General features: G+C 36.6%; 1 protein-coding gene across 1 annotated transcript in view; it reads right to left on the reverse strand.

Moving 5' to 3' along the window:
• Window positions 1-6,605: 6,605 nt before the first annotated feature.
• The window catches only part of LOC127496199 (LHFPL tetraspan subfamily member 6 protein), a 113,711-nt gene continuing 101,961 nt past the window's right edge, over window positions 6,606-18,355 (reverse strand). Inside the window, exons 3-4 of the mRNA XM_051863927.1 lie at window positions 13,751-13,849; window positions 6,606-7,685 (exon numbers count right to left, since the gene is read on the reverse strand). Coding sequence (XP_051719887.1) covers window positions 7,567-7,685; window positions 13,751-13,849 — 218 coding nt within the window. The 3' untranslated portion in view covers window positions 6,606-7,566. The remainder of the gene's footprint in view (window positions 7,686-13,750; window positions 13,850-18,355) is intronic.

Below are 18,355 nucleotides of genomic sequence, written 5' to 3' on the forward strand. Positions count from 1 at the left end.
AGCTGCTGCATCCTTCCGTTAACCCCTAATTTTCATTTCACTGAACCTCATCCACCCACACATTTATTTTATGGTTTGAGAAAGACTACTCATTGAGCTCCTGTGTAGTCATTACCACACACCATTAATGTCATCACCGAACCATTAGATTACTAGCTATCCCACTGGAAAAGGCCTCTAGATTTAAATGTGAAGATAAGTCATTTTCAGCTGGCTTTAGTGTACATGACTAAATGTGAATGCTAGTCTCAGTCTGATCACATAAACACTACATTGATTTCCCACCAATAATACATGTAATTGGTGCATTTTGATGCACATAAGTGAGTCTGTTCAGATTGTCTCATTGGTCAATCCTCTAACCAATTCACTGAGTGACTCTCAGAGGCGTTCTGTACATGCAGCTGTGTTTGCATACAGATGTCAGTGATCGTATGACATATATCCACACATCTCTCAAATGCTGCTCTCAAAGACTCAAGGCTGTGTTTGGAGAATGTAATGCGCATATAACACGTTCATATAACAACAGACTGAATTCTGAATCTTAAGAGATTTTTTAAATGTCAAAATATATGAGAAAACACATTCAAATTCACGCAATAAGGAGGTTTTGTGATTATCATATATGTGAGCTTGTGAAAGGCAAAATTGTATGAAACAAAGTGTCAATATATTGTTATTATATAGCTTATTTTATATTACAAAATGATCCATGCAAATGTACAAACCATCATGAAATAGGAAAAAAAAAACCTTAAAGTCGCATTGAAACAGAAGTCTTTTCTTCCCTATTGTGACATATATCAGACAAAAACAGCTTCTCGAACAAGAACAAATGTAGGGTGGTACTTTATTCTGTCTGTTGGGAATTGATTGGATGAATGTGGTTTGCTATTGCTGTGATGTCATGTGATTGACAGGTTGTCCTGCCCTTGCGCCAGTAAACATGTCATCAGAAGAGAAGAGATGAGCTGCAAGAGGGAGGAGAAGATATTTTGATTAAAGATTATGAAGGTAATCAAAGATTTATTACAAACAATATCTTACTCCTTCAGGGAAACATTCAAGGCTTTATAGGTGTCATGAAAGCACGCATCCAGCCTGAGGCGTAGCAGCCATTAAACCTGATATTTACAATCTGTAAATTGACACATTCTGCAGAACATGTGTTTATCGCTGACACTTTACTAGAGTGTTTGCCAGATGCTGAAAATTGAAGTCTCTATGATATTCTGCATCTCATTTCCCACTCATATGAAGCATATACACACATATATATAGGTCTTTCCATCCTAATATCCATTAAGTACCTTAGTGTACCTTTGTTTTGTTTTTTTCAAATTTTCACATATTTTTTGTTTCATATCAAAGTTTGTAATGTTGTAATTCACCTTGTAGCTGGTTGGTTTGATTCTAGGCGTTTTTAAAATCCCTATGGGAAACATGAATGGAAAAAAAAATACTTCAGAAACCAAGGCTGCTAAAAAGGTGGACATACACTGTTGCACTCTATAACAGTCCAACAGCACTGTGACTAGTTTACTAGTTTGTATCACTATGTTTCGGTTTGTGCATTCCAGACACAAAGTTTGTGGTGGGGATTTCCCAATGTCTTTTTCTGCATGTTACATCATTACAGCAGTAGGTGGCAAAAGGTGACTTTATGAGGGATTCAATTAACCGATTCATTCAAAAGCACTGATTCATTCAGCAATTAGAGAGTCATTGAATCATTCACTCAACTGATTCATTTAAAATGCTAATTCATTCAGGAACAAAACAAGTGACAGTTTTATGAGTGAGTCATTGAATCATTTACTCAGTCAATTTGAAAAAAAAATTCTGATGAATCGACTTTAACTTCTTTTGAATTATTTACATTAGCAGAACAAAATACATAAGTTAACTGGCAATATTGTGTCAAAAATGTAAAAGTGTGGTCACAAGTGTAGTTTACCATTGCTCTATGAAATTTCGTAAATGAAATCCAGTCATTTCAATAGGAATCTGCATAATCGAGAGTTTAGGTGCGGTCACATTTACTGTTGTTCAGTGAAATCAAGTCATTCAATTGTTATGATGGGTCGACAGAGTGAGGATCCATTTGCAGCTTTTATTAAAAGCAAACACAACAGAGCAGGGACAAGGCTGAGGCGTTAACAGGGACAGGCAGAGATCAGGGCAGGCGGCAAACAAACAAAGTCCAGAGACAGGCAGAGATCAGGGCAGGCAGCAAACGTACGGAATCCAGGAACAGGCAAAGGTCAGGGCAGGCAGCAGAGAATCAAACACGAGGAACAGCCCAGTCAAACACAGGTATAACAATCCACAATAAACACTCAGTAATGATCACCGGGGCAAATCAAGACTTCGCGGTGTGTGTGTGCTGCTTATGAAGTGTGAGTGTATCATGTGGTGCAGGTGTGTGCAATCAGTCCCAGGAATGAGGGCTTATGGGAAATGAAGTCCGAATTGAAAAGAGTCAATATTCAGGTGATGGCCCCCTCCGGTGGTGCGAGGAAGGAAGTGCGGGAGCCTCATTTGTAATATCAATAGGGCGTAAGTGAAGGCGAAAGGTTTCAAAACACACATTTCGCAACGGGTTCAAGTTGGTCATGGAAATTCACTGTGTTAACTAACAAAAAACTGCTTGGTTTGAAAGTAACTTTTGTGTTAACTATGCTTCATACATCACTACACTTTTGATAACAGACAATGGACCTTTTTTCCTTGTGAAATTTTGTGTGAGAGTGAAAAAGTGTCCTACACAGACTTTCTGTGATTTTTAGTTGGCGTGCGAATTTGCTGCATTGACCAACAGAAAACTGCTTGTTTTTAAAGTAACTTCTCTGTGAGAGGTGCTTCATCTATAGATACACTGGTTTGCCTGTGAAATTTTGCTCATCTGACCATACTTTAAGTTAGTGGTCTGAGCAACAGCAGCCCAAAAATAAAAATTTCTGTCATTAACTACTCACCCTCATGTCGTTCCACACCCGTAAGACCTTTGTTAATCTTCGGAACACAAATTAAGATATTTTTGATGAAATCCAAGTTTTTTTTTTAGTTTTTTTTTTTAATCACCCATAGAAAGCAACCTAATTACCGTCATTCAAGGTCCAAAGAAGTAGTAAAGACATCGTTAAAACAGTCAGCATGACTACAATGGTTTAACCTTAATGTTATGAAGCATGCACTGTCTCTACAATGTAAACAGCGTAGGAGAATGACAGGGAAGAGAAGAAATTGTTGAATAAAGTAATTATTTTTGTTTCGTTTTTGCGCACAAAAAGTATTCTCGTCGCTTTGTAACATTAAGGTTGAACCACTGTAGTCACATGGACTATTTTAACGATGTCTTTACTACTTTTCTGGACCTTGAATGTGGTAATTACATTGCTTTCTATGGGGGACAAAAATAATCGGATTTCATCAAAAATATCTTAATTTGTGTTCCGAAGATGAACAAAGATCTTACAGGTGTGGAACGACATGAGGGTGAGTAATTAATGACAGAAATTTTATTTTTGGGTGAACTAACCCTTTAATTATATGTCATTAGCCCAGTTGGGTAATTATTATCAGTTTATTATCAGATTATCAGAAATCCCTTTCTCACATCTCTTTCACATGTCAGGGCTATTAATAGTAATGTGTTCAGTGAACCATTGCGTATAATGGCAGTAACAATATCAAACAGTCTTTTTGCTGTATTTTCTCTGACTGCCAGTGGTGAGATGTCAAGCTGAGATAATGGAGGAGAGAAATGCTCTGTTCACTTGACCCCAATGTGTCACGCTGCGCACCTCAAACTTCCAACAATCTCCAGCAATATCAATGGGAGAAAAAGATCTTACACAGAAATGAGAGACACTTAGCACCAAAAGAACAGGATCTCTTAGAAGTGAGAATGAAAGAGACACAGAGGTTTCCTCAGTGTGTATAATGTATCATGGGTATTCTCATTATGGGAACAGATCACAGGAGCAGCTTCATGCCTCACTAATGAGTGAGCGAGTTCAGGGTATGAATTATAAACACCACATGTATCATACAACTTTAGCTTTCTTTACTACCTGATATTAGAGTCATTTGGAAGATCTTTCACAGGTATTAAACAAGAAATCAAAATTCATTTTTTTTACCGCTGCACATTATTCGAAGACTTTACAATCATTCATCAAATGTAACAACTTACTCACTTTGAACCATCTAATCAATTCCCGATGGATAAAATATCTCAACCTATTTTTTTCTTTTCTTGAACTGTCAGATTATGGAAGTGGTTGCAAATGCCATTTAATATTGACTTTTAATATGTATCATTATGCAAAATGTATGTACAACAATGTATATTCTGTATGAAAAATGATTGTAGCTGGTGCTAACGAGTAAACATACAAATGCTCACAAGAACTAATGCAGGTACATTTGAGGACTTAGATTTAATGTATTGTGGGAAATGTTTTCTTTTACTTTGCGTGATCTTTTCAAGAGTTTCAATGATGAGGCCATCCTGTTAATTTTGGAATTTTGGCATTAGGAATTGATTCACAAAGGTTTCGAAGCTTCACAAAGCGTGTTTCGAAAGTGCCCATCACTACCAAACTGTGACAGTTGCCTTTGAAGATAGTTCTGGAGCATATAGGCACCGATTCTGCTGGTGGGTGCCCACACTTCATACTTTATACTGGCATACTTGTTATTTAAACTTAGTGTTAGTTTTTCAAAAGTAATGTTTTTTTTTTTTTTTTGTGCAACGGAGCACTTGATGAATTCATTACACCAACATTATTTGTGTCTCGTAAAGAGAAACATAACTTGTATACCTTTAAAGACAGACCTACTTTGAGCTACGTGGTTGTTAATCGATGGTATTTGCCATCAGCCCGCATTATTTCAATTAAAATAATAATAATAATAATAATAATAGCCGTTTAACAGTGGATTTCATCATGAAAAACTACATTACCCATGATGCTCTAGAGAAAATTCCACCAATCAGGGAGTCAAAAAAAGCAAAATGCAGCAGAGTTATTTAGCTCCGCCCACTCCCTTAAAGCACATGCGAATGTAATCAAGTCAATCTCTCTACACTCTCAAAATACTTATATATTTGTATATATATATATATATATATGCATATTAAACTTGAAATATATTGTTTTTACATATAGTCAACATTTGTAAATAAGTAGTTTTAAATTTCTCCACCATTTTTAATTTGATTATGCTGTTCGCAATGCTTCATGGGATTGTAGTTCTTTCTATCACTAAAGCCATTAGGTACACAGTCTTGTACCTTCGTATTTTTGTCAGATTTTTAAAATTTTTTTTGCTTCAAATCAAAGTTTGTAATGTTATGATTCACCTCATAACTGATTGGCATGGATCATGAAATAACGCCTTGATGAAGACCTTTAAAAAAATAAATAAATAAATAAATAAATAAAGTGGGTGGGCGCTGTTGTACTCCATTACGACCTGTCAGGACCCAATGTGAGATCCACCAATCAGAGATTTTTAGGTGGGTGCTCAAGCCACCGCCCTTGCAAAAATAAGTATAGGGGAGACTGGGGAATGATGCAACACGGGGTCAGTTGTAACACTGTGAGTTTGACAAGTCAGAAAAGAGCTCTAATGATGTCATCAATATCATACACTCACATAACCTTTTTGAGAGGAGAAGTGGCATGTGACTTTGAGCAACATTTTAGGACCAAAACAAATGATTTTCAGGAGGGAAAGTAAAACTGTTTATCCAGATTATTTTTTGCCTAGCAATCATTGTATTGTAGATACAGTTATTTGAACTGCATAATCTAAAGCAGCTGTTTCTCTGTTTAGTTTGATGCTTTGCATTCACGATAACTTCAAACCCACATACTAAAACAGTTAGCAAAGTTATGGCTCTTAGAGGTGGGGATAGTTGTAACATTTCATTAAAAATGTTACAACCAACCCCTTATAATGATTCCAGTTATCAATCACATCCCCTGTTAAGAAAAAATCATGTTATTTGTTGCATTGAGGGATGTATGGTAAATATGTTTCCATCATAGTTTATGCGCATGTCTTCTTATCGCATAAAAACATTATCCACCTCAATTGAGCACATACAACTTTTTTTTTTTTTTGCACATTTTTTAGAATTTATGCACATCTCCTCTTTACTCCTAACTTTTCACAGGTATAGGAGCAGGTTTTAGCACTAAAATGCTTCATGAAATACTCTTAGACCAATAAATTAGGAGTCCTAAATTTAGGACTGACACACCCATTACTTAAAGGTTCATAAATTAAATGTATGAACCTAAAGTTAATAATAATGAATATAACTGTAATAAAGTTAGCCAGATGCTAATGCAAACAGTACTACATGACAAAGGCATTTGTGATATCAAGACTTGTGTACTATCTTACTACATACTCAAAAGTATGTATTTTCCCTTTGTAATTCATTTGGTGCCACTATACTTTTGGTGAAATTACACACTTTACCTTTAATGTCCTTGTAGGACATCAGGTAATATGAAATGTTTAAAATCCACATATAAAAAAGAGATCCAGGACTAGCAGCCTCATTAACATAAAAACCAAAATGTTGATAAACAGATTTTATTCACGAACAAAAGATGAATCAAATAAGCAATGATTCCTTCTTGTTGTCTTTTTAACACAATATGTCAATAAGATAAAAACATATGTCACCAGAACATATATTGTACTCTATATATCTAGCATACATTTATGTAAAAATGATCAAGCTTTTAAACAAAAAATGTAATACAGAGATATTAACCATGGATATTATTGCATTTCACAATGGATATGTAAATATAAAGACTTCACAATAACGATAAATATATCTTTTCATAACACTTGAAATATACATGAAGTCTGTATATATAATGTATGTATGAAGGTATTTCTTAATTCTTTAACACATTTTAATTGTATATATTTACATAAATAATATATATATATATATATATATATATATATATATATATATATATATTAAATGTAATATTATTTAAATGTAATGCTGATTAAACATTTTTAAATTAAAGCCTAATTATTAATGAATTTATTTTTTAAAGGTCTCTAACATACTAGTGATCATAAGATGTATTATAGGGCACAATAATACTAATACATTATATATACAGACTTCAAGTAAGTGTTACTTATCTTTTTACATTTGAACTAAAGCTTACTTTTACAATATCAATTTCAGAGAAAGGGAAAAAGAAACAAGTACGCCTGTAAAATTCATAACAGTGGTCATAAAAAAAAAAAATAATTGGTCCTTTTGCGTTAAAGACTCTCTAGTTTTTTAGAGAGCAGAGGAAGTACTGTCAAAAATCACGCCTCTTTGAAAAGTGCATGCTCATGTGAATCACACAAATGTCCATATGAGCATTATTATTATATAGTCTTTATGAGTCGGAGTTGCAGTAATTGAGGAAAGCCATCATGCCTTGGACCGCAGATCCGGTCTCCACTGAGTCTAAGGCATCCGTTCTGCTGTGATTCAGGCCGTAGTTGAGGTCCGTTCTTCTAGTACGGGTATTGCTTTTGTTTCTTCCCTGCAAAACATGCGAGCCAAGTGCACAGCAACATGGCGGAGGCGGCGCCCGCCCCGGTGCAGTAATATGCCCAGCCGATCTGACAAGAGCCTGTAGACAAGAAGAGAAAAAGAGTGTGGGCATCAGTGCATGAACTTCTGAAAACTTCAAAAGACAAAGAATAAAGGGATCATATGTGTGATGGATGAAGTTTATTATTTATTTATTATGTGACAAAGATTTTTCGTCATTTAGCTTGTGGAAAAATATTGTACAAAGTTGTAAAATTTGGCACACTGATTCAGACATTCTTAATATTCCTAAAGTCTTTCAAACCTTCAAGTGAACAGTTATACTATAGTTTTGAACCAGTTACTCTAGACACAAAATGTGCTCCTGTTTCCTTGGAACATGCAGAGTTCGGTGCACCAGTGATATTTTAGTATCATTGATATAATATTATTGCTTTTTTATAATTAAGATCCCTTCTAAGTGGAATTTCAATGCTGCGTCTGGTATTGACGCTATGGGTAATGCCATCAGCGTGACCAGTCTCTGAAGCATGTGTAAACAAAAGCAAAAAATCATTGGCAGACAGCGGTCCATGACGTGACACACGGAGTGCCCGTGAATATAAAAGGGTGCCTGAGTTACATGTCATCAGCTTTTTTGTCTTCAGGAGCATCTTGTTTGTATGCGCGTGTAAGATAAAAGTCAGTTGGAGCATTTGAGGGAAACTGGATGCACTCATTATGTTGCATATTTGTTCTTGCTTAATTTTCTTGTTTGATTTTCGCTCTGTTGCCACTTCAGAGCTAACTGTTTAATGTGAAGTCTAATAGTTTCTAGTTTCAAAAAATGAGTTGGACGTATGATGGAGTATTTCTGTGCCAAATATACTCCTTCAGATTTCCTGCATGTTTCAGAGAGTTTTTTTTTCGAGTACGGCCCTGTATTACGTAATAAAGGGCGGAATTCCTTGTATGGGCACTTCTCCCGGAAGAGCACGCACGCACACATCGACCAGAGCAAGAGAACAAGAGCACGGCCATCAAAGTCGGAAGTCGTCGACAGCCCTGCACAGGACTTGCTTGAAAAAGATTTGTCACTTTGTTTTTAGACTACAAAATCAACCATGTCACCAAAGAAGTGTGTTTTTGATTGTAAGGGAAAGATAACCTTGCTTCCCAAAAAACAGTGAACAGTGAAGCTGAGGGATTTGTGATCACGCATTACATTGATGCGCTCTCGATATTTGTCATTAAAATAACCATAGAAACCGCCTCAAATTAACTATCGAAATAAGGATAAAGTCATGTCTGATAGTTGCAATCAATTTTTTATTGGTTAAAATGAATGGAGAATATCTTGTGTTTTTCTGTGGCTGCTCAAGCCCTCAGGATCGGTGCTAATGGTTTTATAAACAAGGTCCAGTTCTACACTGGATTTACAGTTCGTTTGAAACTGAAAGATGGAGCGACACAGCGATAATGATCCCGGTCATGAGTTGGAACCGCAGGTGGTGAGTAAAACTGCATCAAATGTCTGTTTTGTTGGCAATAGGCGCCTAAGTGCATATAATGTAAACAACACGTACGTAGTGAATTCGTAAATTCATTATTCATCATTCACTATACACTATATTCATTATAGTGATTCAAAAGTTATCCAGTGATAATGCGATGGTGTGAGTTTAAATACATTTGTTTAGCTGACCATTGATAGCTTGCAGACAATCGCTACACAAAACGTCCCTCTTTAGCTTCACCTACGGCACACCACCAGGAGCTCGGCTGTTTTCGGAAAGACTCGGTACAGTGTATTTGTCTTTTATAAATCTGATAAAACTAAAGACTGTGTGGAGATATGAAGGATGCTATACTACTCTTTAGGTACTCAAGATTAACATGAGATTGGCAGAAACTGTGGGTGTTATGTACCCTTTAATAATCCACCGCCGTGGTCACGTATACAAGTTTGTGAGCCTTTTATTTCTTCTTTATCTCCACATTGAGGTATTACAAGCTAATGGAGGAATTCATATTTAGCTCGTATAGTCTCTCCCATGTATTCAAATTATTCGCATGTGGAGAGACTGTGTGAGCAATGATATGTAAGGATGGCCCAGTTGAAGAGCTGCTTGCTAGCTATCTCTCCCCTGGTGCTACATCCTCTTTGAAGGCTCCTGCCTTACTAATAGAGCAGCTCTTGAGGAAGCTTACTGTGATAAGCCTCAGTGAGGGAGCTCCCCTCTTGCATGGCTTTTTTTCTTGTGGGATGAAAGTCAGCTCTCGTGCCCCATGTCTGCTGAAGCAGCATGGCAGCCTCAATCGTGGGGTCACAGGTAAGCAAAGTAGAGGTGGATGTTATCAAATAAATCTGCCTCTGCTTACCACCTTGCGCCTCATGGCAAGGCATATGCGGAGGCAAGACAGTCCTTTGGGTCCTGCACACCATGAAATCCACCCAATTACCACTCAGCAGTGCTGCCAGAGGGTGGCGTCCACCCCCTAAGGTTGGAACACAGGTTTTGAGGAAACTCCAGGCTACTGTTGGGTTTTGAAGTAGGGATGTATGCTCCCCTTTGGATGGGTGCTTTGATGGCTACTCTACTAGTCCTGGTCCGACAATGCTAATAAGTAAAGGAAGTTCGTTTGCGGGGCATCCCTCCTTATTATCTGTTCCTTACTATGGTTTAATGCTAAAGAAAAAGATGACGCGCTAGCTATAGCGGGTCTTAGATAGTCTTGACTCAAGGCAGGGTATGGGCTGCCCTTTCCCAGTTACACTGGGGTGTTTAAGTGGGACATAGGATTCCCTTTGGCTTCCTAAGGGGTTTAGAGAATGGGTGATCAGAGTTATTGGGGAAACTGCATTATGTCCTGCTCTCATTTCCCTCCCTTTCCTGAGTAAAGAGTAAGGATGTACGCTCCCCCTTGAATAAGTGGCAATGTCGAAGGGAGGTGCTAATTACTACCATTGACTATAGTGAGTCCTGGAGAAGTGCCTTTACTCAGGGTGTGAGGTATTCTACCCTAATCACTCTAGGGTTGTTAAAATGGAGAAGCTCCCCTGCGGTAGGCTGCTCCCTAAGAGCCTTGTCAAATACTGGTGAGATATGCCTGACACAGCTGAGGCTATGCTAGGTATATTCCCCTTAGAGTTCTGCTCTTGGGGCCATGTAGAGGCCTGTCCCACAAGGGAGGGAGGAATGTGTAACAGCCGGGAATTCCCTTGCTGTGAAGCATAGAAGCTTGGGGATCTTTCCTAATATGGCTTAGGAAGTTGTGCCACTACATGAGTCAAATGGGATGTGCCCATGGGGTTGACACACTTCTGACTCCGGCTGGGTAGTCTGTAGAGTTGATTTATGCTATGCCCACTATGTGCATATTCACAGTCTAATGCACAGTCCCTCAGCATGGCGTAGTGGGTATTGGTTTTCCATAGCGCCAATACCAGACACAACGACAAAGTTCCACTTCGAAAGGGAACATCTTAGGCTGCGTATGCAACCTGGTTCCCTTAGAAGGGAAACGAGATGCTATGTTTCATTTGTCTCCCTCAGACAATAGAGGTCATGATGTGTAACTCAGGCACCCTTTTATACTCACGGGCACTCTGTGTGTGACGTCATGGACTGCCATCTGCCAATGAGTACTGGCTTTTCTTCACACGTGCCTCAGGCACTAGTCACGCTGATGGAGTTCCCCATAGTGTCAATACCAGACGCAGCACCTTGTTCCCCTTCACAGGCAAGTGGGTTTTATACGCAACCTAAAACATTTTAGTTTTTCGTTCTAATTGTTATTTTAGTACTTCAACAACTTAATCTAACAGATATGATAAATGTTGCCTTGGCAACTAACTGAAATAAATACTGAAATTAAAACTTAAAGTATTTTATTTCAAGTAATGATTTTTTTTTTTTTTTTTTTTTTATGGTTTTAGTTTTACTTTTAGTCTAGTACCAAAACATATTTCTCATACCAAAATATAAAGTTGTTAGTATTCATGCCAAAGTCAACTGGAACATTATAGGTTCTAAAATCAATGAAGTGTTGAATATTTTATAAGTACAAATGAAGCTGCTAATTAAAGGCAGAAAAACAGTGGCATCATAATGATGATTAATTACATAAAATTGGAGTGTGCCATGCAGTTATTTGCATTTATAAGTTCAAGGGCATTCATGCTAAACATAGTATCAGACTGAAAGGAATAAAACAGACTCATGCTGCTTAGTGGATCAGCAGGCTATTCAAATTACAAAATTAACAAAAAACGACAAGGTTCTATAACTTAAAAGGAAGAAAGACAGAAAGCAAGACACTGAGGCATTCATTAAGGACTGTTACAGGTTCCCTACAGGTACATCAAAGGACCAAAACCCCCTGATATCTCATTTAAAGCAACACTCATAGGGAGACAGACAAAACTTCTGGGCAACATTTGTTTGTTCCAACATTGCGGCAAATATTTCAAACAACTTTGACGCATTTGCCCTTAGCTTTCAAATCATGTGCTGCCTTTAAAATAGTAAAACTCCCCAGAGTGAGAGCAGACAACCTCAGGAAAGAAATATTCTCAATTCCAACCAATTCTTTTGAGACAGACCCACTTGATGTTACACTATAATGCAGTTTCTTACTTTGAAATCATGCAGCGCTTTTCACTCTTAATAGCTGCTGCAATAGCAATGTGATATTGTTTTTTATTATGAAAAATATTCCTTCTGACAAACAGCCGAGGTCTGGGATTTTCCTAATGCAGACACAATTGTATTAGAGTAGTTTGGGCACTGAATGCAAAACAAGCTCTCTATATGACAGCCTACAAATCGGAGTACTTGAATCAACGGTCATTTGCATTCTATCCTCGTCATGTTCCCAGTCTCACAGTGATTCATAGTTTATGTTGCAACATTTAGTGGTGTTTGCTAAGACAAGCATCGCTATTACTATCGCTCATACTTAGTGCAACTGGTTTGAACGTGAATGATGCCTCAAACCAAGCGGCTTGTTGAGGAGAGCTGTGCTGTCCCAGGTGAAAAAAAAGTAAATCTCTATAATGTACTTAAAGTGCTCTATTTTCGTGCACTAATTTTGTACTTAATATTCTAAAAATTTTTCTTTATTACTGCTTAAGATAATCTTAAGAAGATCTAAGTGTACTCAACTGTGCTATTTTGAGACACCATGAAATATGAACTACAATGTGCTTTTAAAATGCTATCTCTGTATTTAAAAAATGTATTTAGATACCACTTATAGTACATTTGAACCCATAGTGTACTACAAGTTAAAAGCACATTTTAGTTCATATTTCATGGTGCCTCAAAATAGCACAGTTGAGTACACTTAGATCTTCTTAAGACTATCTTAAGAAGTACTAAATAAGAATTTTTAGTATATTAACATATATTATATTGTACAAAATTAGTACGCGAAAATAGAGCACTTTAAGTACATTATAAAATTGTACTTCACCTGGGGTTACTGTTCAAAGCAATTGAATGCACAATTTTCATTTTTAAGCGCACTTAATTGTATTGAGTGTGCATTAGAGTGTATATTAAATCTTAAAATATATATAGTAAAAACCTTTACATGCAGATAATAAAAGGCCACTTAAGGTACACTTTCATGACTATTCCTAAAGTACATTTAAACAGTTATAAAACCATATTTTGTCATGCTTTAAAAAAAAAGTACACTTATTTTGGTGTGTTGAACTTACTAAAGCACATGCAAAGTACTTGATTAATAATTTAAAGTGCACTTTAACCGTGTTTCAAAGACAACAGAAGTAATTATAAAATAAATATGTAGTTAAGTCCTACTTAAGTGGGTCAAAAAAGTTCAGCTATTTGCATGTAATATAAAGTTAAACTACAATACATTTATATTTTATTGCAAATAGTATGCAATTAATTGTCTGAACACATTACATTTACTTTGCACTTAAGTATGTTCTTTTAAAGTATATTATTTCCATAATAAGTACACTTTTCAATAGTATGCTAAAGTGCACATCTTTTTTTTACCAGGGATCTCTTTAAGCAAGGTCAATTGTTGGACATAGTGCATTGATTATTCAATGCTATCACTGTGTAAATAATGTAGATGTTTGAAGATGTATATAAAGTTCAGAGTGAAGGTGACATGAGGACGTACCAAGTTCAAACTGATCTGAGCTGTTGTTACACGTCTGTCGGACCTCCTCACTGTCCCACCCGAGAGGATACAGAGCACATCCTGAACCAATGAGCAGACCTGCAGAAACAGACACATCAAGACATGAATGACGTTACTCCTGTATAATAGACTAAACACAATGCACACAATCATTAGTGGAGTTTGCTAAGGATAAGATTTGCTAAGTTTGCTATGTTTTTTCAAAGTTCCAGCCCTAAGTTTTAAAATTTAATCGCACAGTTTGTACACAGACATGAATGATACCTCAAATGAAGTGGCCTGTGATATTAATTTTATAAGTGATTAAACTTAAAAAAATAAATAAATAAATAAATAAATCCCATAGACTTAAAGTAAGCAGTCACCTAGAACTACTGCGAACACCTAAACTAAAGCAATAAGCCCCAAGAAGCTGTGGTTTACAGTGAATTAACAGCTAAGGGGCGTTGTTAGGCACGACTGTTATAAATTCACTGTAAAACAGGACTTTGTGGGGCTTATTGCTTTTTATAAAACGGTTACCACACAATACAAATATTATAGCTAAAAAATATGTATCAATGCAACTATCAATGTAACTTTCATGAAATAAAATCATTAAAAGGCTTCCTTCCACTGGAAAAATAGTCCCTGACCGTGAACAGCAACAGAAGTTACATTATTATGCCTTTAGATGGCGGCAAAGATTGTCTTTATGAGTTAGTCACTCAGTCGCAAAGACTTTTATATTGAAACTTGTTGTGAACACAGAACAAGACACATATAACAAATGCTTTGACTAGCACTGTCAGTGTCAGCAGGGCACGGGAAAACCCATTAAATGTTAAAAGGACAAGATCGCAGCGGACATTCAAACAGATTTTTTATTATGAACATAGGACTGACCTGAAGGAAAATGCTAAATTTAAATGCAGGTAATACACTCGCTCACTCAATAGTTTTCTCACAATACTCTTCCACATAAGATAATGCTGTAAGCTTCACTGAACAAAATCAATAGAGAACAAACATGTGTTTACGTTGCTAAGAGTGGTTGCTATGACAGATGCAGCAACATACACATTTCAGTGGTGCAGCGATACTTTTGTAATGCAGTCAGCTGTATGTTTTCGGGAATTTTACAGCGGCTTCGAACGCAGCTCAACCAATCAAAAATTAAGGGCCGGCTCTATCCATTTTATAAAAGCAGTTTAATAATGGCAACTTATTGTAAAGCGTTATCAAATATTCTAAATATTATAATTGTTACAGTGTAGCAGGGAAGAGGAGAGGTGATGATCTATTTGCAGCAGTTTATTGATGAATCCAAACAAACAAACAAAAAAAATCTGAACAGTAAAACAATAATCCAAACTAGAACAAACACTAAACAGCTTTACTAAAACATGTAAAGACAACGACAACTAACTGAAACACATAAACTCTGGGTAACAAGGGGCTTGACAAGGCACAGGTGATAGAAATGAATCGCTAAAGTAACAAATGAGGGTAACTACGGAAACAAAGTGAAACAGGAACTAAAACAAGAAGTGAACACAGGAAACAATGAAAACACTTCAAAATAAAAGTCCATAACAAAACCATGGAACAAAAAAATACTAAGACAGAAACTGTTTTAATCCAAAAATGAGATCAGTAATATAATCAAAGGCTGGAATGCACTACATGACTTTTGCTGAGATTTTTGCAGTCCTGATTTGCAGTCTAGACAAGTCGACAATAGTTGCCGAAAATCTGCGCCAGTCTGCAGATTTTGGGCAGTCAGAGTTGACAGATTTCACAGAAGATCATGTAGTGTATGATGGCCAGACTCCAATAAAATTCTATTTTTGGCAAATGTAAAGGCCCTTTCACACCAAAACTAAAATGAATAAGCCTCAGGCTGAAGAAAATGCAAATCGACCCCTGTACAGAGGGCAGTAACTGTACAGTAACTCATGTTACTGAAAAAAGTAATCCGTTTACGTAACTTGTGTTAGTTGTAATGCGTCACACGCAACACACGTGTCGTTACTGAAACTGAAGCTGTCCTCCATCTACCGGTGTTTCGATACAATAGAAATACAATAACAAAACAAAAGTAAATTAACAAAACCCGCATAATAAATTAGACTCTGTATTTGACCCATCAACACAGATAAAACAACTGACTGCGCCACTCACCTCTAACATAGGCTGTAATCTATAGAGTCCATACTGACTATGTCTACCCACCCAAGACCGCATCCAAATGTGTTTTTGTTTTGTGACTCAGCACAGAGTCGCTACAACAACTACTTGCTTGTTGTGCTTGGAACAATTTTAAAATTCTGGTAGTGTGTGATCCTTGGTTGTTTAGTGCATGATGCCCAGTTTTTCTCTGTAACCAATTTACAGTCGACAAGTGCATGATACCTAGTGTTTAAAAATCTGTTCAGATTTTAAAAGTTGTGTAGTGTATTCTAGCCTTTAGAGGCCAAGAAGAAGAAAAAAAACACCCTAAAAGTATTGTGGAACCAAAAATGGACCGGGATTAGTTGAATCCCTGCTGAAACTAGCGGGCCGAGGCCTGGTCCCCAGTGCCACAGGAAGATAGTGCTGCTTCTCTGAAATTTCATGAGCTGGGGTCTTGACACAGAGTCCCCCTGAATCCAGCAGCTCTGTCTCTGGACAGATACCGGCCCACAGGTCTTCTGCTAAGGGGCTTTTCTATCACATTAGCTTAATCCTTTCCAATTTGCCCCTCACATGCCTATCAGTTTTAGCGGGGCTGGAGAGAGAGAGAGAGGGGGGGGCACTTTGAGGCACAATGATTAACCTCTGTCACACCACACAAACTTACTACGGTGGGCTGAGATAGCAGACAGCAATTCATTTATACGCTGCTGTACACAGTTTAAGCAAGGTGAGAGTTGTCCTTACATACACACAAACACAAGCACACAGATAATCAAATTCTCTGTGCTGCTCATTTTTAATATGTGTACAGACGTTGAGATATTAATCGGGACTCAAGAGAGGAAATCATAAAAGCCCTCCAGAATGTATATTAAGATATCATCACAATGTGCATGTACATTTGGCAGTGCGAATTATTAATGTCTCATTGATGCCAGTGTTTTTTAAGGGCAAGCTCTAAATGAAACTATTTCACACCCTCAAAAATGCATAACTGTATCTAGTTGCTAGATAAAAGATGACAGCTTCTTATACGCTTGGTTTAATCTCAAAGCAGTTTCATAGGGCTCATAATGCCTTTGTAGATGTAGTAGACCTTCTGATGCACAATATTTTACATAATATACATTTTTTACATTATATAGCTTCTACTTTTGATGAATAATACATCAAATCATACGGGAAGAAACTTCAGAAGAGCAATGAAATAGCAATACAGAATATATATGGATCAAAGCCAATATTATTTTAGTATCACTGACATACTATTATAGTTTTTATTTTGCATTTTCATTTAAATTTTAGATAGATTTAGTCATTTTGTTGTTTATTTTATATGTCTATATAGTTTTTATAAATTTTATTTCAATTTTAGTTTTAGTTATTTTAGTACATCAAGTTAAAGGATTAGTTCAATTTCATATTTTTAAATGTCCTGATAATTTACTCACCCCCATGTCATCTAAGATGTTTATGTCTTTCTTTCTTCAGTCGAAAAGAAATCAAGGTTTTTGATGAAAACATTCCAGGATTATTCTCCTTATAGTGGACTTCAACAGACCCCAAATGGTTGAAGGTCAAAATTAGTTTCAGTGCAGCTTCAAAGAGCTCTACATGATCCCAGACGAGGAATAAGGGTCTTTTCTAGAGAAATGATTGGTCATTTTCTAAAAAAAAATAAAAATGTATATGCTTTATAAACACAAATGCTCACCTTGCAAGTGCTTCTGCCAGACTGCCTTCCGTATTCTTCAAAAAGCTTACGCTGTACATCCTACACCTTCCCTATTCAACTTACAGAACTAACGCGGCGCCAGTTCCGTAATTTGAATACGGAAGGCGTTCTGGCGGAAGCTCAATATTTGACTTCATAACTTGTTTAAATATGGATTTTTTTTTTTTACACAAACGCTTGTTTCGCTTCAGAAGGCCTTTATTATCCCCCCGGAGCCATGTGTAGTACACATTTATGATGGATGGATGTGGATGGAAGCACTGGGTCCCGTTCATTGCCATTATAAAGCTTGGATGCGTGAGGATATTTATTAATATTTCTGCGATTATGTTCATCAGAAAGAAGAAAGTCATATACACCTAGGATGGCTTGAGGGTGAGTAAAGTTTGGGCTAATTGTCATTTGAAAGTGAACTAATCCTTTGAACTAAATGAAAATGAAAAGTTTATGCTTTTTTCAGTTAGTGTTTATTTTATTTCAAGTAACAAAATGTTTTAGACATTTACACCTGTTCACATTATGAACACTCTTCTAAAAGGTATGTGTCATCCTGTGTCAAACAGGTACAGTTGCTTCATATTATTTACACATTTAGATTTATATATACAAATACATTTTTTTTTTTTTTTTTATGTATTGAATTTCAATGACCAATAAAGCTTTGGCTATGTGGCTATGCATAACGGAAAGCT

Source organism: Ctenopharyngodon idella, chromosome 15, assembly GCF_019924925.1.
Source record: "Ctenopharyngodon idella isolate HZGC_01 chromosome 15, HZGC01, whole genome shotgun sequence".
Taxonomy (NCBI): domain Eukaryota; kingdom Metazoa; phylum Chordata; class Actinopteri; order Cypriniformes; family Xenocyprididae; genus Ctenopharyngodon; species Ctenopharyngodon idella.